General features: G+C 38.9%; 1 protein-coding gene across 4 annotated transcripts in view; it reads right to left on the reverse strand.

Annotated features, from left to right (window-relative positions):
• The window catches only part of LOC124626882 (hydrocephalus-inducing protein homolog), a 60,519-nt gene extending 43,801 nt beyond the window's left edge, over window positions 1–16,718 (reverse strand). For 2 of the 4 annotated variants that reach the window (XM_053677993.1, XM_047153009.2), the window contains exons 1-8: window positions 16,519–16,717; window positions 12,875–16,413; window positions 12,474–12,627; window positions 10,799–10,924; window positions 10,317–10,436; window positions 8,380–8,514; window positions 3,164–3,363; window positions 2,941–3,065 (exon numbers count right to left, since the gene is read on the reverse strand). In XM_053677993.1, the coding sequence (XP_053533968.1) occupies window positions 2,941–3,065; window positions 3,164–3,363; window positions 8,380–8,514; window positions 10,317–10,436; window positions 10,799–10,924; window positions 12,474–12,608 (841 nt within the window). In that variant the 5' untranslated portion in view covers window positions 12,609–12,627; window positions 12,875–16,413; window positions 16,519–16,717. Of the gene's footprint in view, window positions 1–2,940; window positions 3,066–3,163; window positions 3,364–8,379; window positions 8,515–10,316; window positions 10,437–10,798; window positions 10,925–12,469; window positions 12,628–12,874; window positions 16,414–16,518 lie in introns of those variants that run through there. The other 2 variants (XM_047153012.2, XM_047153011.2) reach the window with 2 other exon arrangements.
• Window positions 16,719–19,883: the final 3,165 nt, after the last annotated feature.

Raw genomic sequence — 19,883 nt, forward strand, 5'->3', positions numbered from 1 at the left:
TGTTTTGGAAATAAATGTATGCTGAATGTTCATAGGCACAGTCACCATGCCCACAAATACACATACAAGTGCACAAACATAGACAGATAAAAATCCTTATTCTTTTTAAAGAAGAATCATCACTTGGATCATGAGCAGTGCTTTGCGCCTAGACCTCTTGCACCATCAGCTAAATCTTATCAACTCTTAAACCCCTAAAGCTCATAATTTAAATCATACAGCCAGCATCTCAGAACTGCTAACATCACTGTGATAGAAAACATCATAAAAAACACAACAAGGAAATGTTCTCTTTGAATAGCTTTTCTTTTCATTTAGCAGTCCATTAAAAATAGCTTGTACCATGCATTATCACAGTAACAACACAAATAACAGGAAAATGCCCTAAAGCACCAATGCTGTGCTTTTTTTCACCTGGCTGCAGAAGTGAATCAATGTGTTTTACCACATCAGCCACAGGGGTAGGTTGTTTTGGATTACCTCTGTAATCCAAAACAGATAAATAAATCAGTTCAGTCCTGCTTCATTTAACAAGGTTAGTGCCAGCCTGCTAGCCTGCATTCTGCTAAGCCCAGCCCTGCTTTGCCTTTCCTTTGATTCACAGGCTAAGCATTCAACTCTCACAGCCCTGATGCAAGTTCAAATCCCGGCAACGACAGACACCGATCCATGCTCCTTCCACCATCCACCATCCACTCTCCAACATTCAATAAAACCCTTTTAACCTTCTGTTCTTTCGTCTGTGTTCTGCTTCTGGATCCAACATCCTCATTGGTTATCAAAGAACAATCTGGCCAACATGGACCCAGCAGAGCCAGATTCCCTGCACTCAGCTCTGTCAAGCCATAGTGCTCTCCTCGGCCAGCATGACCAGCTGTTCCATGAACTCACCAAGAACAGCTGCACTATGGTGTGCCAGCTCTCCCTTCACCGGATTTCCCTACAGTGAGTGCGGAGATGGCTTCCCAGTCCAGTGTCCCTGTTAAATGGCTGCATTCTCCCATCATTGTTAATGCCCTGGCTGGTACATTCTTGGCTTGTATAACCCATCGCATTACTCCTGGTCCTCTCGGGCAACCATTGTGAACATGTCCAGCTGAACTTCATTTCTTCCCCATGTACCATGTTGGTGATGGGTCACTCATGGCTGAGGAAGCATGACCCCCATATAGATGGGGTTCCTGTTGTCACTCATCCTACCTGTGATTGGCCCTTCCCCCACTGTGGTGGCAGTGCCTCCACTGGCCTTGACCATACCACGCATACCACCTGTTCAGGATCAGCGAGGGGGACGAGTGGAAGATGGCGTATAACACCCCCCAGGCCACTTCGAGTATTTGGTCATACCCTTCAGCCTCACCAGTGCTCCAGTGGTGTTCCAGGCCCTGGTGAAAAATGTCCTCAGACATTTGTTTTTGTGTACCTAGCACCCCCGCTTTGTTTTTGTGTACCTAGACAACATCCTGATATTTTCTTGCATCCCGCTGAGCACACTCTCCATGTTCGTCAGGTCCTGCAATGGTTGCAAGAGAACCACCTGTCCTAGCCTACATCCAAACCACCAAATGACTAAATTCTCGCCAGACATTCTGGCCCCTGTTCATTGGCTGATTCAATTTCCCTATTGTGTAACACCCCAGGTTCAAGAATGTCAAACGTGATGCCATCGCCCATTAATTTGCCTCTAAGGAAGCCCCGACCCTATCCCTGATACCAACCTCCCTACGTCTTGTGTGGTGGGGGCAGTCACGTGGGTAAATATGACAACTCCCTGTGCAGCGCTGCCACTGGTATGCCCCCCTTCAAGTGTTCTCTGGGTTATCAGCCTCTGTTATTCCCTATCCAGTAGAACAACATTGCAGTTTCCTCTGTGCAAGCCCACATTCACCATTGCCACAAGATATGGAGAGAGGCGTTCCACCCTGCATACCTCAACCCTTCATCCTGGACCCCTCTCTCATCTGAGATTTCCATCAGGCCTATCCAGACAAACCTGGCAGGTTGCAACGGAGGCTCCTATTAAGAGGGGGCTACTGTCATGGGCTGGGCTAGGCTCCCATGTTTTCCCATTCCCTTTGTTTGACCTGTTTTGCCCCTTCTTTGTGTTTCTGGTGTTAGTCTCTCCCTCACATTTCTGTATATATGTATGTGTGTGTGTGTGTGTGGGTGTATGTGTGTTGGGTATTGGGGGGTTTGGCATAGCACTCCACTTCACGTCTCTTTCTGAAGAGAACACACTTGCTTCCAATCTCCTAATTATATGCCATCGTATTTAAACCCCAGTCTTGAAGCCACGCATCACCAGATCATTCTGGTTTCCATTGCGGTAACACGGTAGGCCTTCTTGTGCAGGTTTTTTTCAGTTCTTTTTCGCCCAAAATATGTGTTTTTGGTTTATTTACCCTGTTGTTTTTCCTGTGCTCCAGGTTCATGTCGCATCCAGCCTGATTGCCTGCATTCCGCTATGCCCAGCCCTGCTTTACCTTCCCTGTGGTTCACAGACTGAGCATTCGACTCACCGACCCAAGTTCAAATCCAAGCCTCGACAGACGTACTGGAGATGGACTGGAGCCCCACTCCTTTCCCACACATTCCTGTCCTCTCCAACCTTCAATCAAATCCATTAAACCTTCTGGCCTTGTGTCTGTGTTCTGCTTCTGGGTCCAACATCCTTGTCACAGTTAGTTTGTTCTACTGTACAATATAACTTTAATAATAGATGTGCATATTTATAAATTATTTATTTATTATATATTTATAAATAAATCAACTCATGTTATTTGAATTGTATAATTGATTATGTGTTTGTCAAGAATATGCGTTTGCTATATCTTTTGATATATTAAACTACCCATAAGCCATACCTATGTGATTGTGGGGTTATATGCACTGTAGTGGAGCAGCACTAATGGCAGGGCAGCACAGATATAAATACTGAACCTGTGTGATAGTGCAGAAGCAATTGTTGGCTGTGGTCTCCTGTAGTTCTGGGTAGAAAATCAATAGTCACCTGCATGCTCTCCCCAATACTAAGGGTCCCTACTGAAGGTTCTACAGAAAATGGGCTATGTGGAGAAAAACATAGATAAGTAAATAAACAAACTCGTATATGCAAATGAAAAACATTGAACAACAACTGTTTCACTTTACTATGTGTGCTTACTTCTGTGTGCTGAGCTGAAATTTGGCCTCGCCTTTTCCAATATTGCGTACCAGGAGAGTTTTCTGAGATAAACACTTGACAGGACACAGAGAAAAATGCAGCTCATCTGGAAAGTCTAGGATGGCACGTGGCCCTATTGCCCGGATGGGCACCTCAAACTTCTCCCTCTCAGTCATAAAGATTACCCGGTGGATATAGTCCTATCATAAAGATCATACATGGAAGTAAAAAACTAAGCTACATGGTTTAGTTATATAAGATGACATCAAACATACATACAGTATCTCACAAAAGTGAGTACACCCCTCACATTTTTGTAAATATTTGATTATAACTTTTCATGTGACAACACTGAAGAAATGACACTTTGTTACAATGTGAATAGTGAGTGTACAGCTTGTGTAACAGTGTAAATTTGCTGTCCCCTCAAAATAACTCAACCCACAGCCATTAATGTCTAAACCACTGGCAACAAAAGTAAGTACACTGTTAAGTGAAAATGTCCAAATTGGGCCCAAAGTGTCAATATTTTGTGTGGCCACCATTATTTTCCAGCACTGCCTTAACCCTCTTGGGCATGGAGTTCACCAAAGCTTCACAGGTTGCCCCTGGAGTCCTCTTCCACTCCTCAATGACGACTTCACGGAGCTGGTGGATGATCGAGACCTTGTGCTCCTCCACCTTCCATTTGAGGATGCTCCACAGATGCTCAATAGGGTTTAGTCCATCACCTTCACCCTCAGCTTCTTTAGCAAAGCAGTGGTCCTCTTGGAGGTGTGTTTGGGGTTGTTATCATGCTGCAATACTGCCCTGCGGCCCAGTCTCCGAAGAGAGGGAATCATTGTCACAGTACATGTTGGCATTCATGGTTCCCTCAGTGAACTGTAGCTCCCCAGTGCCGGCAGCACTCATGCAACCCCAGACCATGACACTCCCACCACCATGCTTGACTGCAGGCAAGCCACACTTGTCTTTGTACTCCTCACCTGGTTGCAGCCAAACATGCTTGACACCATCTGAACCAAACAAGATTATCTTGGTTCCAGTAATCCACGTTCTTAGTTTGCTTGTCTTCAGCAAACTGTTTGCGGGCTTTCTTGTGCATCATCTTTAGAAGAGGCTTCCTTCTGGGACGACAGCCATGCAGACCAATTTGATGCAGTGTGCGGCGTATGGTCTGAGCATTGACAGGCTGACCCCCCACCCCTTCAACCTCTGCAGCAATGCTGGCAGCACTCATAAATCTATTCATTGAGGGAACCATGAATGCCAACATGTACTGTGACATACTGAAGCAGAGCATTATCAGTATGCAGTATTCCAGCATGATAACGACCCCAAACACACCTCCAAGACGATCACTGCTTCGCTAAAAAAAGCTGAGGGTGAAGGTGATGGACTGGCCAAGCATGTCTCCAGACCTAAACCCTATTGAGCATCTGTGGGCATCCTCAAATGGAAGGTGGAGGAGCATAAGGTCTCTAACATCCACCAGCTCCGTGATGTCATCATAGAGGAGTGGAAGAGGACTCCAGTGGCAACCTGTGAAGCTCTGTTGAACTCAATGCCCAAGAAGGTTAAGGCAGCGCTGGAAAATAATGGTGGCCACACAAAGTATTGACACTTTGGGCCCAACTTGTACATTTTCACTTAGGGGTGTACTCATTTTTGTTGTTGCCAGCGGTTTAGACATTAATGGCTGTGTGTTGAGTTATTTTGAGGGGACAGAAAATTTACACTGTTATACAAGCTGTACACTCACTATTCACATTGTAGCAAAGTGTCATTTCTGCAGTGTTGTCACATTAAAAGATATAATCAAATATTTACAAAAATGTGAGGGGCGTACTAAATTTTGTGAGATACTGTACATACATACCGATAAATCACATATGCCTGATTTATGGAAATGTGTTTACAAGATGAACAGGACAAAAACACAATGCAGTTATATACAATTTTCTCTAACATCATACAGAAGACTCAGCATTATCACATTATTCATGCCATTATCATAGCCTGATTTATAACATAAAGTTTAGTTTTTCAATTGACACTACAAAATTGCACATGTATTGCATATACTGCACAACTTTGACAGCTTTACTAAAGATAAGGCTCCTTCATTTACTTTCTCATAATTATTTTAATATCCAGACATTAGTTTCAGATTAAAAATACTAAAACCTGCTTGGCTCTGTGAAGACTACTGTAATCTGTAGCTTCATATGACATAATAGACTCTTGCCTAGGATGGACTGGCATCCCATCTAAGGTGTCCAGTCCAAGGTTCCCAATGTTCCCAGGATAGACTCAAGACCTACCATGACCCTGACCAGGACAAAGTGGTTACTGAAGATGAATGAACAAACAACAGAACAATAGACTCTACTATGGGGCATTGCCTTGGTGTCTGTGGGCATGCTTTCAGAATAATTTTCATTCTACCAAGTCACTGTCCAACCAAGTCATATTCCAAATGAGTCAAAGCTAAATCTTATTAGTTTTGGTGTGCTCTTGCACTGTATGAAATAAAATAACATTATACACCCTGGCTCTTTCTGATAACATTGAGCCACAAACCTTAAGTAATCAATATGAGCCCAGGATGTTTCCTGTTGGAAAGTGAGTAGTTTTGAATTGTTAGTGATTGGATTGCAGTGTCTCGCTCTGGGAGGACTCACTCTGGAGTGGGACTATGCTACAATCAGTATTAATGTGCCGCCATGGAAAAGCAGATTAGTCACCTATACAACAGACTGCAGAAAGGCAGTTAATGGGAAGAGAGTGGGTGGTAGAAGGAACCGAGTGTCTCACAGGCCACATCCTCTTGCATTGCAATTCAGTAACTCTTTAAACAAGCTTGGACTTTAAGCCATAATAAAAGATGTTAACCCCTTTCGCCCCAACACTTGCGCTCATTCCGCCGGCGGAAGGAAAACGACTTATCGGACATTTTCAATTAGTATAATCAAATTAACTATTTTAACGCCGCAGTTCTGGTATAAGATTAGTCAGGGCACTGTTGGCTTTCTGTGTGTGCAGTTTCATGATTGTGTGCTTAACTCCTGGTGAGCAGGGGGATGTCAAATGGGCGGTGTTTGAGCTCCCGGCTGGGCAAAGAATTCACACCTCTCCACGAAAACATTGAGACAGAGATAAATCGGAGAGCACGACTAAAGCTTTTTTTTGATAGCAAAACACCGTATACAACTGCCACAATAAAATTATAACATTTAAACCAAAGATCGGACTTGTATAAACGTTTACTTACTTACATAACCTACATAGACGAAAATCCAGTTCGCTCGCGGTTTTATAAATCATGCACATTTCCATCGGTAAAAAGTCCATCAGCTTTATTGAAGAAGACAAATGCAAAGTTCCATATTTTGTCACAAATGTCCTCTTCAAAATGCATTAAGTGTTTTGATATCCCACCCATCTGGAATTTAGTAATTAGCCATAAACTGAATTGAGACACATTCCTAAAAAAACGCCAATCTGCTTTGTATTTGCTGAACAACCCGCCTCCTAAATTTTATTCGGGCAGTCTAACTTGACTGACACCCACTTGGACCAATTCTAGATACTTCTAGCTTTCAAACGATCCCAAACTCGACATGATTGACCACTCAGAGGCTGAGAAAATCAAAAGCGTAATCAGCGCAATCAAACTTTTACGCGTGCATCCATTGGTCTTGAGTTGTGTGTCAGCGATACAGGCCAATCAGCAAAGCGCGAGAGGGCCGTGCAGAGAAACTATCAGGAAAAGGCAGCTGTGATCTAGCGGTCTTCCTGCAAAACTTTATACAGCAGGTTTTTGCATGTTTGGCAGTTTTTTTTTCTTCTGATCACTAGTTTTCTACTGGTTTTCGCTCAGTGTGCCATTTATCGGCGTCTTATAGCGGTGGCGTGCTCCCGAAAAAGCCTCAATGCGTCACAGCTTCTGGAGCAGTTATTTTCGAGTGGCTCTTTATTTTATTTATTTATTTAGTTATTTATTTGTTTATGTATGTATGTATGTATGTATGAGGAAGACTATATGGATTGAGTTGAGGGGCTCTATCTACTCCCCAAAGAAGTCAGAGGAGAGGTGTCTCTCGTGTGTCTATCATTTGAGCCACTCGGAGAGCAAGTGCTCATTCACCTGGGCCTCTGGCACTATTTTTTATTAAACATTATATTTTATAAGTATGTTTCAGACTCTTTTTTGTGTGTGAAATTACACATTGTGCAACAGAGTTCATGCTACTGCCATTTGTTTTCATTTTGTGCCATTTGGAGACGTTTGGTGCCATTTGGAGAGGTTATTTTGTGCCTTTTTTTATTTTGATTTTTTTTTTAAAATGTTTGCTATTTCTAGAAGTCTGCGATTTTTAAAGGCTTTGTGCCATTTTTATAAGCTTTGTGTCATTTAGAGAGGTTTTATGTGATTTGGAGACGTTTGGTGCCATTTGGAGAGGTTTTGTGCCATTTTGGAGAGGTTTTAACCTGTGTTTGGATAACCTTACACACAATTTTAGTGGTTAGAGATAACTTCCTCATATTTTGGCTGTATATGGACAAGTACTCGGGGCATCTTTGAGACCAGGAATGGGGTTGATATCAACATTTGCTGTGAAGATATAACATTTGTGTTAAAAGTAAATAAATTTTTTTTATAATAAAGAAATAAATCTGAATATATTGCCCCAGGTAGGCTAGGTAAAAGAAGCAATACTTGAAATAACTCCTAATTCTTAAAATCTTAAGTGTCTACTTTCATATGAGCCATAAACCACTACTGTGGTGTGTGACATCACAAAACAAATCAATGCTGAACACAGGTACCCCCAAAACAGACAAAAATGCCATTTTTTGGCTACCAGTAAAAGAGGGTTTAAGCTCTAATTAACAATTGGTATTGAATATTCTCTGCAAACAGACAAGAAAGTGCTTCTGTATCAGCTCTCATGACAATTACTCCCTTTATCTAGACATTTATACTGAAATGTTTCTTTAAGTTTACTATGGTTGTGAGTTCCACTATGATATCTGGATACACAAAATTGAGCAGTAAATTTGATTAGCAAGCAGCAGTAAATTTTTAGCATATCTTTGTGATTCCTACAAGGACTACTTAAACCCAGGCTTCCTCTTCCCTTAATTTCACTGTGGTGTTATTAAATCTTCAGACGGTCACCTAGAAATATATAAGCTTGTGTACAGTGTACCTTGTTCTCCTGTGGGGTGAATAGTACAGTAAAAGTGGATGTCATGCCTGGGGCCACTTTGTTGCATACATCTACCGGGCTCACCACTTTGAAATACAGGGAGTCATCTTCAACCACCTTCACCAGTCGAGGAATCTGCAAGAAGTAAGAGAACCCACATCAAGCCACGACCTTTAAATATGACCAGATGTGCACGTGTTATGTATATGCCACCTGAAATGTTACTAAATTTATATTATTCATATGGTATTTTCAGCTACAGTCCTTAAGAGGTGTACAGTTTACAGTTTTTCTTGTTCTAACAAGCCAGACTCATTAGTTGAACAAGATTAGCTGGAAGAGCAGAGGTTCTGATGTAGTGATTAGAAGATTGTCATTTGAAGCCATATTTAGACCTTATGCTTGAACTGTCCAGTTATATTTTAAATTGTATTGGATGTATTTGCAATCTGCTAAATGTATAAATAGAATAGAAAATGGAATCACTTGCTCGGCTGTGTTATTTTCACAAGTTTGCTGTCCTGTGTGCTTTTGGTATGAAACCATTAAATGCACATTTATTGTGAAAATAAACGATTTCAGCACTCACATCGGTTTTGGGACTAGGCTATGAGTAATTTGAAAATTATTTTCACTCTGTACTGTATTAAAAACACATTATTTATGTTTTACTTTGTGAATTGAATTTATTTTTGAAAATATTCACTCATTTCAAATCTGATGACTGCAACACACTCCAAATAAGTTGGGGCAGTCGACTGTTTACCACTGTGTAACATCACCTTTTCTTTTAATAACACTTATTAAGCGTTTGGTCACTGAAGACACAAGTTGGTTAAGTTTAGCAAGTGAAATTTTCCCCCATGCACCACACATTCTCTATCGGAGACAGGTCAGGACTGCAGGCAGCCATGCTAGCACCTGCACTCTCTGCTTACGTAACCATACGCTTGTAATCCGGGCAGAATGTGGTTTGGTGTTGTTCTGCTCTGGATGGCAGCATATATTGCTCCAAAATGTGTACATATCTTTCTGCATTAATGGTGCCCTCACAGATGTGCAAGTTTCCAATGCCATGGGCACTGACACACCCCCATACCATGACAGAGGCTGGTTTTTGGACCTGACGCTGATAACAGCTTGGATGATCAATTTCCTCTTTGGACCGGAGAACACGATGGCTGTTTTGTCCAAAAACTATTTGAAATGTTGACTTGTCGGACCACAAAACATGATTCCACTGTGCTATTGTCCATCTCAGATGAGACCGAGCCAAGGTTAGATGATTGGTTAGATGATTACCTCACCTGTTTCACATCATCTTCTTATTTCAACTTGTCACATTGCTATTAGTCCTAAATTGCCCCTGTCCCAACTTTTTTTTGAATGTGTTGCATGCATCAATTTCAAATTAGGTGTTTATATATATATATATATATATATATATATATATATATATATATATATATATATATATATATATATATATATATATATATATAAAACTATGCAGTTGATTAGGTAAAACATCAAATACCTTGTCTTTATATGTTTGTTTGTTTTTTTTAACTACAAGTCAAAGTACATTTACAAATCACTCCTCTTTGTTTTTATTAGCATTTTCCATACTGTCTGAACTTTATTGGAATTGGGGTTGTACATGTATATGTGCAAATCAATATACATTGGATTTTCAGCTGGGATAGTGGCTTTCAGTAGAACAATACATCTCACCTGCTAATAACTCTTTCCCTAGGTTTTAGAAGAAATTATGAATTCTAAATTCCTGGCACTTTAAATGCATGCTATGTTGTACATGTTAAACCATTTTAAAAAAGATATATTAATAATGTTTATTGTAGTGGACAGGCATACACAATAGTGTACAGTATATTTATATGCAGACGCATAGAGAACTGAGCCCTTGCTAATGTTACCTTATCATTATTGCGTAACACCAGCAGCACTTCGTACATCTCAGATGGCAGGTAGTTCTGAAACACAATCTCAGATGGGTAAGGCTGGAAAAAAGGCTGATCCACATCTACAGCAGAAAACTGGGAACAAAAGAGAAATCCCCTCAGCACTGAAATTTGAATAACAAAGGGTCATTTTTCAAGACCTCCATTTCCCCATACCCTTCCTCTTGATATGACTTATTTGACATCAATTACATACTGAGTGAGGGGGAAAAAAGGACTAGAAAGTGAGAGTGGTACTCAGTGCTACAATGCATGCATGTAACCTGCAGATATTTGTCCTGCATAAATATTACACCCAGTCAATATCCCATTCAAAACATCGAAGTATAGCCTGAAGCTTTCTGTCCATTTTTAAGGTACATTTACAATCAAGTTTCAGGAGACATTAGAATTGTTAAAACAGTTAGTTTACTAGTCAGGTTTCACTAGTGTTTTACCTTGTGGTGTGTGGTCTCACTCATGTCTAAAAGCTCCAGAATGCAAGCTGGGTACATCTTATATGTGTTCGTTAATCTCTCCTCTGTGGTCTGAGACATTTCATGTGCATATACAGATGGAGACAGCTATAATGATATAAGCCACAGTTAGTTCTATTGAATACATTAATTCATGCTGGTATCATTTCAAACAGTACCTACTATAAGTGCGTCAGGCCAAACATTAGCTGTGCAATCACATTAGTCAATAATACTGTGTAATGTTAATATATTCCAGGTATTCAAAGCACATGCAGGGTACATTGTTGGATTTCTGCATAGTGTACAGTACATATTAGTCTGCAATGCTAGAACTGAAATATTTGCTGTAACAATTAAACATTGTTAATTCAGACATGATTGAATAATAAAATGTAAATATGGTTCACTTTGGGTTCAATTTTAAAAACATTTAGTTATACAGTATATGTTCCAAACATTGGGCCTCATTTATGAATCTTTTAGTAAAGTTGTGTGTAAAGGTTTGTGTGTGCCAAGCTAAACCAAAACTTTTCCACCAGATCTTAGAAAAGTTTCAGAAAGGTACTCAGTACTCCGGCACATATAACATGCAAATCAGCTCATTTGCATGTAATGATGCCCACAAATGTCCAAAAAGGTTCAGCTCTACAGACAGCTGGGAGCACAAAATAAACAATGAGGGTAAAGACTATAAGAGAGAAGTGGAAATTATTTTGACTCACTGTGCCAATAAAAATATGTAATATTGTATATAATATAATACAATATAATATAATATAAAATATTTTATAGTAAGTGAGCACTAAATCTTCTGTCAGCTGAGGCATTTGTATACAGTTTACAGCTATGCGCAGATAGATGGGCCATCCTCCATTTATACAGTGACATTTCTTTTGTCATAATTGAATGATTAGTATTACTTGTCTTAATTTATGGGTTTGTGTTGACTTGCTTTCTTGGTTGTTTGATATTATTCTTTAATTAATGGCAATAATATAAAATGTATGACTTCATACATTTTTCTCAATAGTACTCAGTCCCTGACCAAGTGAACTAGCAGTCGGATGTATTTTTGATAGAGACTCCAAAACACTTCTGCAAATCATTCTGGATAAGAACGTCTGCTAAATGCTGTAAACGTGATAAAATATAAGCTATTGAAACTTGACAGTATATTCCTATATTCCACTGTATAAAAGTGCAGTAATCCATACAAACTGTATGACTTGAAGTCGAGATGTACCTTAGTTAGTCTTCTTAGTCATACATTTACAGGCACTCAGGAGAAGGAGTAGGATATGAATGTTTTATTATCCCAATTTATGGGATTTTCATGAATACCAATTTTCTTGTAAACACTTGTGCATTTCTATGCTTGTGTTCCAACTTTCAATATTTCAAAGGCAACAGAAAATAATCAAAGCTATACATTAATCTTAAACACAAAAGAAAATAAAGTATGATCAACTGCAATGTGTGTATGTGTGTGGGGACAAATGTATCTCTTTATGACCAAACCTCTTTAATAAAATAAAATTAAAATAAATAACCTAAAAGACTCAACTGATTTTATTTGGTAACTGTTAAGATCAGATGTATGGGTGGCATTATTTAGCTGATGTCACTGGAGATAACCACATAGTTACTTACTCACCTTTCGGGCTTTGTCCTCCCGCTTAACCAGCTTAGGATTTCTCGGTGCTACTTTAGTCTTGACTCCTTCTGGCATCTTCAGAGGCAAGCTTTGCAAAGCTGAGTGGGAAACTTGAATTTTAGAGGTCAGCATCATGAAATCACCTGTTCTTGACCTGTTGTTGGTGATGCAGACAGATAGTTAACTAGAAATACTAAGAACACAAATAGAGACATTAGAGAGTAAAGAGAAACAAACTTGATAGCTATGATAAATTTAGCAGCTTATGCTTTACCCATTTCTGTCAGCACCTTACTAGCTTGTTAATAATGAGTATATTTCCAAAACGAAAAGTTACACGGTTATTTTATTTAAAAAGAAAGAAAGAAAGAAAGAATATGCATATTTTAGAAGGTACTTACGAGGAAACCCGTATTCAACATGTACACGTTTCTCACAACACTCAAAGCTTGGTGGTTGCCATGACAACAAGCCCGTCCGCGTTCCAACAACATGCGATCTGATTTGCTGAAGCTTACAGCGGCCTGCAGCGATTGGACAATAGGTTAACTTGTGACAAAGGGCGAGGCGCGTGCAAAACCGCGTCCCTGTCTTAGCAACAGAGCAACGCGACACACTTAGTGAGAGGAAGGGGTGGGGGTCTTGCGCGCGTGTGCAATGCGCTGCTGTAAATTCTCAAACATTTCCTCAAAACGTCCCGTTTGTATCGTAAAAATATATATGTTCCTGTTCATATCATAGGGTAATTTCCAAAGAGGGATAGACGCTTAATAATTTTGTATATGCAAAATCTAGTCCAGGGTTTTTTGCGGCCAGGGATCCTTTAAAAAATCCATGGACTGCCTCAGCATAGACTTCTTTTTATTAACATATTCTATTTAAATGGATTGGTTAAACCGATAAATTTTAAAATATTAGGCTTTCTACTAAAACGTGTAGGCCTATTGTAGCCTAAATGTGTAATATTGTGTAAATATTGTAAATGTGCAATATTTAGCATGTGTAGAATGATAGGCCTATATTGGGCATTTATCACTGACATATTTTATTAAAATTGTCATTAGATTCAGTTGACATTATAGGCCTTTTGAGTTGCTGAGATTTGGAATAAACCCACTTAAGTTCATTTGTCCAGTAAAAGAATTTAATAATAAATATAACATTAATAACAGTGGGATGTGAGTAATAAAATAAATAAATAAAATCAAGGTCCCCTTGTCTACAGTATGCCTCATACTGTAGGCCCATATCAGTCCCAAAAACCCTCTTTGAAAACCATGGTTCTAGACCATTGCACCAGCATAATGGACGACCCCTCTAACTCATCCCATGGACTCTTCATGCCTCCTGCCATCTGGCAGAAGGTACAGGAGCATCCATGCCATCACCAGCAGACTCTGCAATAGTTTCTTCCCTGAGACAATCAGATTACTCAACACCCTGCTGCCTCTCAACACTTATCTGGGCTAGTCAAACACCTAACTGAGTAGGACTCAACACCACATGCACACCGCACTTTACAAAGCTGCAACAGACACTTTATGGAATGCTACACTTATTGCTTCTACAGATATACTTATTGATGCTACACTACCAAATAATTTGCAGTTTACAGCCCATGTTCTGTGTATTTATTATCCTGTGTATTCATTGTTCTGTTCTTTGTTCTGTTGTTTGTCCTGCACTCGCCTCACACTCTTGTGTATTTGCACGTTATGTAGTCTTGAGATTATGGTCCTGGAGAAACAGCATTTCATTCCAATGTATACAAGTTTTATAGAGGAATGACAATAAAAACCCACTTGACTTGACTAGACTGTAGCTGCTAATTTACTTGACTGTCCTTTGTTCATGTGTACTTTTATTTATATTGCACATACACTGCTACATTTAAGTAGTCAGTCTTACAATTCAGTGACTTTTGTGTCCCCAGTACAGATCATGGTATTTAATATGTAATATGTTAAACAATATAATTTCTAAAAGTCTTCTTAAAATAAGTAACACTTTTCAAATGTCAAACATTATGCAGTCTACCCAATAAATAATTTTATAAATTTTACTACAAGTCCTCTCTAAACTATAGAGTTTTTTTTCCTTATTGGGATTCATTTGATCAGTGTTTATAAGGGTTTTTCACGTCCTTCAAGTTACTGTGCACCCTGTTATATCTGTCGACACTACATGAAAAATGTAAAATTTGGAAGGATATGGAAATAAACTCCCACTTAACTTTAAGTTTGTCAGATGTATGAGGATAAAAACAAACCCGGCTTACGCAAGACAGTAAACAAACAACCATGTAGCTCAAGTCAGCTGACATGTTCAGGAATCTGTGAAGTGAACTGAATATTATAGTTGAAATTCAGCTCGTTGTGAGGACTGCTGGCTGTCCTGCTGTGTCAGGGTCATTCATACCTGGCAATTCTAAGAGAAAGGAGTTAGGTGTCTGCTGTGGTCTTAGAGCACAGTGAGGGGGAAAAAACTGGCTGTATTGCAGGTCACAACAAACTACATTGCTGCAAAAAATACAGACTAAATTAAATAACCCAACATAAAAATTACCCAAACAGTGGTAATAACTGCATATTTAACTAGCTATTTTTGAAAACGATTTCACAAAATTCTGATTTGAATTATTTTTCTACAACATGGAGATTTATCTTACCACATTATTCTGAACACCTACACTATCATATGCTGACAAATGACTAAAGTTCAATACAATTACCTAGCAAATCAAGAAATATCAACCAAACGACATTGCATTGACAAAAAAAAAATATTTAAGGATTTTTTTTTTTTTTTTTTTTTAAACAGTACAGGCACTAAAGAAATTGAATGCAAACAAGTGCCCAATTAAACACAGTTCCAATAGTAAACCAAATTTGGAGAAAAAAAGCTATCAAAATAAATGGGTGCATAGCAGTCAATATGAAAACTATATTCAAGAATAAAATACTCCTTAATCTCAACCATTGTGCAAAGTGGTATTACTACTTGTATCTTCTCTTTTGTCTGACTTAATGGCACAGGTTCTAAGAGGTACAAAGTACAGATCTGCTTGCAATATGTTCCACATGTAAGAAGAGTCAGTCAGTGTACGTGTGGGTGTGTATTTGTGCGCCACTTAAATTCAATACCTCCGAAGGCCTCCCAAAGAAATGTCTGATTGGATGAGGGTGCAACGAAAAGTACAGGCCTGAGATTTTAAATTTACAAGAAACTTTTTCCATGGTCCCAGGATACAGATCTGCATTTGGATCTAGGACTGGTTCCTCAAAGTTGGACTCACTAAAACACCACTGAGCAGAAACACAGGCAGACCTTTCAGCCCTGCAACTACTAACAGAAAAAGTTACTCCAAGATGCCTTACTTTAGTGCACATCCTGGCCAAAGAGCCCACTTGGGTGAGAAAACAGTTAGGATATATTTTATAGCACATTGACAACAGTACATCTCTTTCAGATACACCTAGCACAGTGGAATGGAGCACTGGCTCAATTATGTTTAAATTGTCCAAAAGATGAGATCTAGGCATAATATTTTATATTCATCATGTCAGTAGTACCATTCCTTTGCTTGCCAAGATGTTGACAAATTCAGCACTATAATCACAAGCCATTGGAATATAAAGCTACTGGTTCTGCTGAATATGCCTCATTACTTGAACTTCAATGTTTCTGGTGTTATGATACGACCCTTACATTTCATTGAATCTCTCAAAAGAACAGCACCAAAATTAATAGACAGATCAATACTCCAAGCTATAGGAGCTTCACAAGTACTGCACAGAGCTATTTCCAGTTGTCTCCTCTGCATCCTTTTTTTCATCTGCTGTTAATCCCAAATGTTCAAGGTGCTGCTCCTCGATAAAGTCTGACTCGTGGTCATAATCACTGTCCTCCAGGAAAAACATGAGCTCATCGTAGTCATCATCTTCAAAATAATAAGAAAAACATTTTAGCAATCACAGACTCTGTGTTACGAAACGTAGACTGGAGGCGGGTGCAGGTCATAGTCTTTATTAGACACAAAACTCACGATTCAAGTAAACGCGGTCTTCACCGGGAAACGAGAACATTCGCGGCATGGAAAACAAACGATAATAACCAGAATCCACTAAAGACATGATATAATACTACGCGAAGTGCTCAGTCACCCAGGCCTTTAAATAAAGAACATGATTAACTCAAAGCATGGACACCTGGGGCAAATTAAAGTCACTTACAACGAAATGCTCAATCCGGACGCAAGCAAACGAAAACAATGTCACGTGACTCGTCAGAAGCCAAGCCAGTGCCCTCTGCCGGCCGTGGCGTAACACTCTGTTAAAGCTGTGGCAAATAAACCAAGGTAAAAAAAAAAGAAAAAAAAAGAGAGAAGTGTAATTTTAGGAATTTGACTGATGTTCTGATTTAGTGTTTTACTTTTCAAAATGCTATCAGCCTTTTCAGTGATTATCAGTGGTTAAGTTACTGTTACTGTATGTTTTGCAGTTGCTGGAGTCCAGGTCTAAGGTCCTGCAGATAGACTTGGAAAACAGAACTGTGGGAGACAGCGACTGTGGGCATGATGTCTCATGAAGAAGATGGGTTGTTCATCGGAGGCCGGTGTGGGTTGTTAAACCACCAGCACGGAGAAGCCCACAAAAGTTAGCTCTATGCCAGGAGCTACAGAAAACCCTGGATGCAGACCAATGCTTTGCTGGCACCCAAGACTTTCATGTGATGGCAAGTGAGAGAGGGTCAGAGGGGAGTTCATTATGGAATTCTGTTGCACCCCCTGATATTGCTTTAGATTTTTCTGATAATTAATATTTAAAAAAAAAAAAATTTTCTGGTAGTATTTTATATATATATATATATATATATATATATATATATATATATATATATATATATATATATATTTCACCTAGGGATATACTCACTTTGGTTGCCAGTGGTTTAGACATTAATGGCTGTATGTTCAGTTATTTTGAGGGGACAGCAAATTTACACTGTTATAAAAGTTGTACACTCACTACTTTACATTGTAGTAAAGTGTCATTTCTTCAGTGTTGTCACATTAAAATATATAATCTTTCAATATTTATATATAAATATATATATTAATATATATATTATATAATGCATTTATGCATTGCATAAAATTATCTTTTGCTTAAAGACGTATTTAAGTGTCTAAGTGTAAGTTTTAGTAAAAGTGTACTTGCCAAACAACTGCCAATATACTGTCTTTAAAATTTATCACTGAATCATGTACCAAGGTCTTTCTTGGACACAATGCATAACTATGCAAGACCATTTTCAACAATTCTGGCAAGAAATTTGAGACAGTGATAAAAAAATGTACATGTCTTGGAGGTATGAAAATGGCCTCAGAAAGGACAAGCAATCATACTGATACTGTACGAGCCATCATGAATGTCAATCTAAAAGCAGCAGCTACAAGAGTCCTGAAAAAAGTGACTCAGTTCATTTTAACCCTTGAAGCATAGATTATTTAAAAATGCCAGGGTTGTTGAAAGATGTTGCTTATAACAACTGACCCTTTTCATAAAATTTGGAAGTACATAGACACAGGGTAAAATAATTTGCTCTAGCCCTTGCAGCCAGTTGTTTACCACAGGAACACAAGTATTGTCAAATATAGCATTATCATCAGCTGCATTTGCAATGGAAAGGATGGAGAGACTATTGCAGAGACTGACATACACTAAGCAACAAAGTTGATTAAAGCAGGGGTTCCCAAACATTTCCAGGGCAAGGCACCCCAAATGGCATTAACATTTGACCGAGGCCCCCCTTTTGCAAGATGTCATTAAAACACATTAAAAATACAGACTTCTGAATATATCCACCTTTTTAAAATGTATCTATTAATAATTACCTCTTTCATCTTTATATTACATTACATTAGGAATTGATTGTGTGTTTGTGGTTGTCTGAGAGTGAGAATCATGTATTTATTTATTTTTCACACCAATTTGTTGAGGTCCCCTGGGCGCCCCCTGGCGGTCCGCAAAGAAGTCTGAGGAAAAATTGTCTGTATTGTTTAACCTTTTGATATTTTGTTAAAAAAATACTTATGCCCATTTCCACCATCAGGGCAATAATTAAGAAGTTCCAAGCAACTGGAAATATTATGAATCAACCTGGAATTGGATGTATGTCTATATTGTCTCAATGCACTGCGAAGAGGACGGTTCGAGTGGCCCAAAAATCTACATGGATCTCAGCTGGAGAATTGCAGAAGTTAGTTGTGTCTTGGGGCCAGAAAGTCTCCAAAACTACAATCTGAAATCACATACATCACCACAAGTTGTTTGGATTTCAAGAAAAAAAGCTTCTACTCTCATCCAAAAACATACTCAAGTATCTTCAGTTAGCCAGACACTACTGGAACTTCAAATGGGATCGGGTTCTATGGTCACACAGAGAGGTAGCCATATGGTCATGCCCACAGTTAAATATGGTGGTGGCTCTTTAATGTTTTAGGGCTATTTTTCTGCAAGAGGACCTGGACATTTTGTTAGGATTCATGGCATCATGGACTCCATCAAATATCAACAGATATTAAATGAAAACCTGAATGCCTCTGTCAGAAAGCTTCAAATGGGCCATGGTTGGATCTTCCAGCAGTACAATGATCCAAAACATATATCAAAATCAACACAAAAATGGTTTACGGACCACAAAATCAAGGTCCTGCCATGGCCATCACAGTTCCCTGACTTGAAACCCATAGAATACCTGTGGGGTGAACTGAAGAAGAGAGTCCACCAGCATGGACCTCAACATTTGAAGGATCTGGAGAGATTCTATATGGAGGAATGATCTCAGATCCCTTGCCATGTATTCTCCAACCTCATCAGGCATTATAGGAGAAGACTCAGAACTGTTATCTTGGCAAAGGGAGGAAGCACAAAATATTGACTAAAAGGGTGCCAAGGTGTTGCACTCCTATATTTAACAAAGCTATTAAAAAAAAAAATAATAAAGCTATGTTTTGTTTGCAGTTGTTTGACATCCATGAGAGTAGAGTATTTTTGTGAATTTTTTTTTTAATCAAAAGGTTAAACAATAAAGACAATTTTTTACAGCCTTCTTTGCTCATATTTACCAAGGGTGCCAATATTAGTGGAGGGCACTGTATATATTAATGTAAACCTCGGCCCTACCCCCTCAATCCAGGGTCCCGATGGTCTGACGACCAAGAGAGTCATGAAAAACTTATTTTCTTTGTTTCTTTTCAAACAGTGAATTTTTTTCCTCTTGATATTTCTTTGTTTTGGGTTGTGTTGCAGGATACAAACACATTTCAATGTACAAACAATTCAATAACTCATAAATCCACAAAATATTGATAGTTTAAATGTATGGATTTGGAGTTAAGATACATAA

This window comes from Ictalurus punctatus, chromosome 4 (genome assembly GCF_001660625.3).
Source record: "Ictalurus punctatus breed USDA103 chromosome 4, Coco_2.0, whole genome shotgun sequence".
Lineage (NCBI taxonomy): Eukaryota > Metazoa > Chordata > Actinopteri > Siluriformes > Ictaluridae > Ictalurus > Ictalurus punctatus.